The sequence below is a fragment of the Hetaerina americana genome, unplaced genomic scaffold, assembly GCF_022747635.1.
Source record: "Hetaerina americana unplaced genomic scaffold, ioHetAmer1.1.p SCAF_22, whole genome shotgun sequence".
NCBI classification, from domain to species: Eukaryota; Metazoa; Arthropoda; class Insecta; order Odonata; family Calopterygidae; genus Hetaerina; species Hetaerina americana.
Genome location: NW_027286786.1, coordinates 9,118,227 through 9,127,089, shown reverse-complemented (window position 1 = coordinate 9,127,089; position 8,863 = coordinate 9,118,227). Strand labels below are relative to the sequence as shown.

General features: G+C 43.2%; 1 protein-coding gene across 1 annotated transcript; it reads left to right on the top strand.

The window, feature by feature from the left end:
- Positions 1-805: 805 nt before the first annotated feature.
- Positions 806-7,896, top strand: LOC139689345 (endocuticle structural glycoprotein SgAbd-8-like). Its single transcript, XM_071586429.1, has 3 exons — positions 806-814; positions 5,580-5,725; positions 7,629-7,896. The coding sequence occupies exons 1-3, from the start codon at positions 806-808 to the stop codon at positions 7,894-7,896; spliced, it is 423 nt and encodes a 140-aa protein (XP_071442530.1).
- The last annotated feature ends 967 nt before the right edge of the window (positions 7,897-8,863 follow it).

Sequence of the window (8,863 nt, the reverse complement as noted above, 5' to 3'; positions counted from 1 at the left end):
ATGGGTCACGGCCTCTTGACTCCATCAAGCAGCGGGTAGGCCGGCCTCGGCAAAGGCGGAGTGATTTCTACGACTGCCAAAACAAGGGTCGTAGATTCTCCCTCCTGCAAAGGAGGGCTTTTGTCTGTCAGCCCTGTGCGGTTGAGGCGGTCTTCAATAAATGCTTATTTTTAAAGCGATTAGACGCAAGAGTGGATCTCGTGGCTCCAATGAATTTCTGCTTCCTGACATGTCACAATGCAACTGGTAAACAACTTGGGAACCGTGTTCATAAAGTACGTTTATAACGTAGAGAGAAGTAAGACCATGGCTGAGATGAGTGCTCAATGTTTAAACAAATGCTTTGGGAAATGCCCACAACACACACACACCGAATGAATTTTAATTCAATAGTTCGGCGAGGGCACTAGTTCACGGCAGGCAATCGGAGGCGGAAGGAGGGGAGCATCACGGAAATTCACGCGACTTGGGGTAAATGGCTTGGGATGTGCGTGAATGAGTGAGGATTGGTGAGGATGGGGAATTGGGGGGTCCCGGGCATGCTTGCAGTTCACGCCGGGAGGGGGTCGGGGCGGGGTGGAAAGGGAGACGCCCCCCGCCCATGACACGCGCGGCCGGGCCCCCGGGGGGCGTGCGCCGGGAAGAGTGGGGTCTCTTCGGGGGTGAGACCTTTCGCCCCCCCTCCTTGAGACACGCAGGGGCGGGCGTATATAAGGGCCGGGCCGCGGACGGTTGACCATATCCGAGCTCCCGCCGCCTCCGAAAGACCTCTCCACCCCCAGTCGCCGACTACATCACTGCCGCCATGAACAAGGTGAGTGCGTGCGAATTTCGACAATTACTTTGGCTACTCACACCGGTTGCCTACGAGTGGTCCTCAAACCGGGTGGGGAGATGATTTTTCAACTGTCACTCACTCATAGGCTTTTGCGACATTTTTTCTTCAGCATCACCAATTTCACATTCGTTTGGCGGAGTTAAAACTTCCCAGAAATATTTCTTATCCATTCGAAATTCAAAATGTATGTTTTACGATGGCTTACGCCATGAGGAACATATTCGTAGGGGTGAGTTTATTCCAAGATTCATCAGGGCGTCTCACTAAGCTGTGCTCAGCTATACGAGAGTGCTTTTACGCACCAGTCATCCATGAAAAATCTATTTTAATTAGAATAGGCGATTCTGTTTAGTCAAAAAAAACAATAATGGAAGCAGAAAACGGATTCACGCGCTATGAATACATACAAAGATTTCCTCCTTCAAAGAACATTCCTAAAAAGAACTATACAGCTTGCTAATTTAAGATACTTAAAATGGTAATTGATCAGATGAAAAAGAAAATGAATTTGAAATAACAATTCTCATCTTGTCCCTTTATATTCAAAATGCCTGATTTCGCTCATCCTTACGGATGAGAACTGTTTCTTTTTATCGGATTTTTATTCGGTATTTTTATCATATATATTAAGCAGGTTTCTAATTCTCTTGGAATTGACGCGAAATGATTCAACATATGAGTAAATTCCTAACAATGGATAATTACCGAAAAAGCCTGGACCAGAACTGTAACCTCATGATCGCCATGCGCTAGCCTAGCAACCGGTCAGCTCACAGTGTTAAATTGTATGGAGTATCACAGTTTTCTTACTCATTGACATTTTAGTGAACCATGATAGCATACCTAGCATAATGTCTGTTTTTAACCGAAATCACAGCGCTAAGCCCTACGCTTACCACGCAGGTCACAAGTTTATATGGCTCTATCCCATGCAGTTGATATTTAAGCCTCCGAACCGTTCGTTCTTACCTCTAGGGTAGGTTTACATACCCATCAGTATCACGATGGAGAGCCACTAAGAATAATTCACTCACAGGATGGAGGAATGATCATAGGCCAAACTGTTTTTTTATTATCTTAATCTTTTCCCAAATAAAGAAAGGGTATATTTTCCTCTCAGAATGAGAAAACGATTCAGGGTCCACTGCGAAATGAGTTTAAATCTAGATTCACTGGAAAAGTCTATCCGAATAATAATTAATGTTTTACAGTGGTGCACGAAGTGGAGAGAGAAACTCGCCACGCCTTCACGCCCCTACGAGGAGTAACGAAGGAAAGAGTCGTGATCAACTATTTCAAGAGCCATCATGGAACGAGATGTGTACCATGGATTGAAATGAAAATGTGTCACTGTGGATTGAAATCCAGAATGCAACAGGACGAAGCTATGAACGGGTCGCCTTGAGAAGCGACACTTGTCGTACACGCAGAAAGGAGCGATGTCTTCAGATGATAAATGCAATTAGTTCACGTTTGTCAAACCATACCATCCCATAGTCGTCCATACACACGATTGGCGCGGTCCTGGTTGACTTTATTCACTGCGGAATCTGTTTTTTAAGGATAAAAATATTTGTGACGTCGTTAAGCTTCCCATTAGAACATATGATTGATATCCTCATATTTACACTTCCCCATATTCGCTGCTCCACAAATTTCATCGGATGAAAAGGAAAGGAGGGGACTCGGATCCCCCTTTAATCTATTAAAGAACTATCAGAGAAAAATATCCTACTTACGAATAAATTCAAGCAGTTCTGAAAAAGGGGAAGCAATTTTCTTAAAGAAGCCACTCTTCCCTTTGCCTTTCTGATGCTTCCTAATTTCTCCTTCTCTGCCCTGAACGACATAATTCCTTTTATTTTTCATATAATATATCATAATGTTATTATTAGTGTAATTTTTCTTATTTACATGTTTAATTATTCTTCTCATCCATACTGCATATTCTGCGTGTCATCGTCGATTATACTTTTACCTTCACCGAATGATTATTCTAGGAAATAAAATCAAAACGTTAATGGCTCTTTTAAAATAATTTCACTGACTTCAAGACTCTGGCGCTCGGAAAACAGAAGGACACGAATCCTCCACTTCCCGCGTCACCGAATGATCGTGTTAGAGCGGCCACATCGGATTGTGTCTGTGGTGACCCTTGAACTATTTGCCTGAGTGAGATATTCTCTGTTCCTTATACCTTCCATTTGAATGAAAGAGGAAGGAATAGGGGCATGCGCGCGAGGGCGCTGGAAAGTGGTCGGGCGTATGCTCTTTCGAGAATGAAAGCGTTTTCGGGAACAGGTTGCGGCGCGGAGGGTGGGAGGATGCGAAGACGAGCCGAGATGATGGGCATGGGAACTTTACCTCCGAAGGGAAGATTACTCCCAATGGGGACTCGAGCTCCACGCCCACAGCTTCCCCTCCCAACAGCCATTCATCCCAATCGTGGATCCTTCCAATTTCAGTGAGTCCAAACTATTCTAGGCCAGCCCACACGGCGTTGGGAAATTTTCAGCCGATTCATAATGTGGAGAAAATTCTGGCGAATACCATGTAACGAGCGAGGATGCTGGAGCCCAAAACAGAGGGGCTTTAAGCTACAGATCAGAGTGTACCGAGCCCACTGTAGATCGAATTAAGAGGAGCTCTCGAACTAAAACACCAATCAACCCAGAGTTGGATGTGAACCCAACTCTGGGTTGATTAACGTCATCATATTATTTAGAATCTAAAGACCCGTTGTTGTTATTGGAATTTTGATTAACGTGTACGAGGATTTTCAAATATCTTTTCTTTTTTTATTAGTCTGTCATTTAGTTTCATTCCCTATTCGTTTCCCATCTAGTGTCTAAGAGAGCTTATTTAATTCTTTCACGAAGATACACCTATGTCTTTGTCTTCGTTTTCGCTAAAAAGCAGATGTAATTCTAATAAAAACTGCTCCACCCGCCTTAGTTTATGAAATCATACCTTAATATTTAACTTAGCTTCGCTATCTCTCGGAAACCGAATAGTATTTGTTTTTTTGCATTGATTCTCATTTTTTAACATACCACCTTAAAAAATCCGGCAAAATTATTTCCTCGTATTTTTAATGATGTGTTAATAACCATTGAGCTACTTACAGGTGTTCCTCGTCTAGCAGTTCTTAAAATCAAATTGCGTAACTGAATAAAATACAAGAATTAGTATTTAACTTTATATAAGTTTACTCTGAAAGTCGTTGTATATGATTAACGAATGCTATGGGAGGCGTTCTTGTTCAAATGAGGTGCGCAAACCGTTAGATCTGCAGACGTGATTCAATACACCTCCGCTGAAGCGCCGCTTTCGCCCTGCACGATAGTGTGCTTATCGCTGTTGGTCGACAGCGCCATCATCGTCGATGACTACTTCAGGTGTATGTTACGCGGCGCGGGTGCGAGGTAATGATTGCAGCGCGAACGTTAATGTGAAATGTAAAAGAAGCAAAATTTGCAACTCATATAGCAATTAACCATTCCATTGCATAAAAATTGCATGCATTTTGGATAAAAACAGCCGGTTTAAGCATTCTAAAATATTGAAAATATCAGATATGGTATCTTGATATTAATGCTGATGCCTCTAAGCATTTAGCATCATCTCACGATGATGATACATCATTAACGATAAAAAGTGAACGAAAAATAGCTGAAGAAGAAAACGATTTTATTTATAATACGAAGTTTCTACTTCTCAAAGCATTTCCATATATTTATCTATGTTACCACATACTGAGTGAATATGTTTATAATTTTCTTTTGTATGAATTGACCTGGCCAACAAACAATATTATGTACATCTTATAAATCCTTGCAATTAAAAATTCACTAGTTTAAATGCATAAATATAAACTCAAATATTTAAAAGAACGTACGTATAATACGGGGGCCAACTAGCCTGACACAGGAGAGGCAAATGTGCTCAGGGGACGACTAAATTACTTCAGCGAATAATTCAACGACCAATCTGACTTCGAATTTAAGCAGGACACCTCTCACTCACTGCCTCTGTCCTGTAAATCTAATTGGCAGAGTGAATTTGTCACCAAATTGACAGGCTTTGAGGTTTTGATGATTGGCATACTCATGAGGTGACTTGGAAGTTATGGGTGTCAATATGGTGGGCTTTATTCCACCCCAGACGAACATAAACAAAGTTAAGGGTTTTTTTAAATATTGTCTAACAATAAATATGGTAAATAGTTCAAATAGTTGAAATACATTTGTACAGCAGCTACATTCACTTCGGTATCTAATTGTAAAACCTTTCTCTCCGCATTCGAGAAGAATTACTAGAAAGTAGAAAGATAGAACAGGGGTTGGCTAAGATAGTGAAAATATGCCATACTTAATAGAAAACGTTTTCCTAGCGCAAGGGTTTGCAATTATTTTGGTCCCTGATCGTTCGGAGGAACGTCAATTTCTTAGACTTGTGGCTGACTCTAGCAGGCAGAGGCGAAGTCAGTCCCAGGTCAGGAGAAGCTAGGTTGTCACCACCCAGGACGTGATATTTGTGGCAGCAACTGAGGCACGGGTGACTGCTGCTGAGTTCGGCCGGGATGAGATTGGGGTGCGAACACCCCCGAGGAGCCTTCGAGGGAACACTTGCAGGGAAAGACCATCCAACGCACAGATTCGGACTGGAAGCAGGGAGAGGTGGGGGTGGGTGCTTACAGGGTGCATTTTTCCCCGTCCAATGGTTTCGCTTCCCTTCGCAGTTGATTCCCGCGCTGCTGGTGCTGCTCCCGTTCGCGACCCTGGCGGCTCCGCAGGGGCGGCAATATGACAGCAGCCCGTACCGGCCAATCGCGATCATCAGCCAGACGAACGACGGCCCCAATCCCGACGGAAGCTACTCGTGGAGGTGAGTGAGGTGGTGATGGGATGGTGTTCGGGTGCGGGACGAGCATGAACACGATCAGTGACCCGCGGTTCGGTCTACTTGATAATCCTCCAGGAAAGTGTTCTGTAACATCACTTGGGTTCAAACCCAATATTAAGTGACAAAGTTTTACGAAACTGAATAGCAAATACACTGAAAGTCATTGCATAAGCTATATGAGGCCTAATGTCAAAATATGTCAACGTCAATTCATGTTAAATAAATACTAATCGTAAATGCCCACACTATAATTGAACTGGAATATGTACACTTATTCCCGTGGAGTGGTAATAAGAGGTTACTATTCGTGTATTTAAAAAAATGATAGCCGAGCTGAGTTTTCCAAGGGAGAATTAGAAAAAGTATTTAAACTTGTAAAAAGCATACTATATTGTAATTACCACCTGTCTACTAATGTGTGCATGAATAAAGGCCACAGTAATTTAAAAACCGATTAATTCCGCTTTGAAGAGTTTGGCACTCGGGACTTGTCCCGAAATCACTGGTCCTCTTGAACGACCAAAGGGTTATTTTCTTCGTTGAGTAGGAGGCAATGCCAAAAATGAGTAAAATCAATTACTCGCGTTTATGAGTCACGAGAGTTCAATGCAGAAAACAAGGTATTTCGGAGCTTGGTTCCCGAACAATGAACTGTGACACGGCAAGAAACCAAAACTTTAGCGTATTCATTTACATGAAGGTGCGCGATCAGTTATCCACGATAATCAACATGCGTCGACTTCTCTGAAACAATCTTTCGGCAGTTACACGGAAATGATAAACTTGAAGGAATGGCCCCAACGGAATGGCATTTAAAATAAAAGAAGGACATACATTTAGCACTTTGTTATGAATTCATATTATTTTAGGTGTTTGTGGTTTTTCGTGGTGCGGCGACCGACTGCTTGGATCAGTTACGTCTCCGAGGATGTAGGCGTGCAGGCCACTGTTCAGGAGAAGAACCCTCGACGCCATCGTGACAAGGGCTTTAGGGCTCTAAATAAGAATGGGAAGGAACCTACCGCGAAGTGGTGAATGCTATCTTCAAACTTATAAATATCGCCAAGTGAATGTTTTAGGTTTCGCCACCACGTGATCACTCCGCGTGGGACGCCTGAATACATTCATCATCGACTGCATTAGCCCGGCCGATCTCAGCACTCCCGAGAAGAAAAATGAGAAGCCCTCGCCGGCCGTCCTACACACACCACGAACCTCAAACCCTATAGTTCCATGTCAGTGTTGTACACAGCCATTTTTAAGCCATTTATTTAAATTATGCATGGCATTTATAACAAAACATCTCGAAAAGTTTCGGAAAAATAGATTTATATCAGATACTGCTGGAAGTGCCTTAACTTTATTCAAAGTACGTCCCTTCTACGTCGACACCCTTTTTACCAGCGGATTTTCCACGAACGTTCCCTGAACCCGGCCCTGACCCCGTTCCCAGAACGAAGGTCCTTAAGGGTACGCATACGAGCTCCTTTGGCGGAACTCAGGGTCCTATGGCGGTGTCCTTTGAGGTAAGATTTCAATTTTGGGAATAGGAAATAGCCTGCTGGTGCCAAGTCGGGACTGTAAGGGAGTTGGGGAATCGTTGCGATGCCGTTTCAGAAGGTCTTCGCAAGCGGTCGACTCTGCTTTTGGTCGTCGGTCTAAAGACCTTCGGGACGAGTTTAGGGCAGATCTTTCGCATCGTCGAATTTTCAGTGATAATGGTGTGCGCTGTCATCTTATCAATGCCAATATGACATCTGCGAGCATGCGCACACTTAACCGACGGTCTGAATTCAGCGCTTCACGCACACGTCAGAGAAAAAATTGTCACGATACCTTTTATACTAATCTTTTATGTTCATCATATGTTTTCTCATCTCTTCAGCTACGAGACTGAAAATGGGATTGCGGCTGGAGAGTCGGGTCAGCTGAAGAACCCCGGCCAGAAGGACCTGGAGGCCATGGTGGCGCAGGGCTACTTCTCCTACACGTCGCCAGATGGCACCCCCATCCAAGTGCGCTATGTCGCGGACGAGAATGGCTTCCACGCCGAGGGGGCGCACCTCCCCGTCCCGCCCCCCATTCCCCCGGCAATCCAGAGGGCCCTCGACTACCTCGCCACCCTCCCCTCCACCACCGAGAGGCCCTTCTGAGAGCCCCTTCGTCTCCCTTCACGAAGCCCGGACTACTATTTCGATGTAAATGTCAGACTTTTCTGCATTTCCTCGATTGGACTCCGGTCACTTCTGAATTGCTTTCGGTCCGACGGCATCAACACTAGTCTTAAACTTACTCTGTATATTGTACTGCTAAGTTTATCTATTCGGTCAGAGTGTTTCAGGTAAATAAATAAAGAAGGTTTTGGTATTTGCATGAGAGAAATCAGTCAATCTTCTGGCACGGAAAAGTGTTAAAAGGGCGTACACTGATTTTGAGAATTTAGTGCTGATTTTTTTATGATGACCGAATTTTTTCAAATTATTAAATGTTAATAAGTTTTGAAATTTCTTCTTTGTACATAATTAATAAACTTACTTGTGCATATTCTTGATAAAAATAAAAAACATATGCATGAAATATTCTCACACTTATTTTTCGTCCAACTTATAAAATCAGTTAAATTTTAATTCACATTATTACGCGTGGTTTCATGGCATTCAGAGTACAGAAATATTTATTGTTCGCACTGCTACCAAAAAATGGGTCCAGCAGTATTATTAAAGTAACATTATTAGCGGTAGTATTAAAGAACATAAGTGAAGATAGCAATTTCCACATCCGAGTACAAATGAGAAGTAGTGGCCCTGCATCCTTCCGGACCAGTGTCCTCTAGTGACGCGTATGCTGGAGTCCAAGATGAAACTAAAATTCAGCAGCATCATTGCGATTGTGCATGCATCGGGGGTGACCCCGGTCACACGCCCTTGCGGGGTTTTGCGTAGGTGTAGAAGCTGGGAGTCATGGTCACTGCGTTGGCGGAAAATTGATGAAGAGAATTTTTTCTTTCTCTTCCTTTTCTTTGTTTATTCATTATTGTTATTTATTATTTTTTATTGCACTGTTATTTTCCCTGAGAATGATATTTATGGAGGTGCTGAGCGAATGAAGGAAGATAGTTTG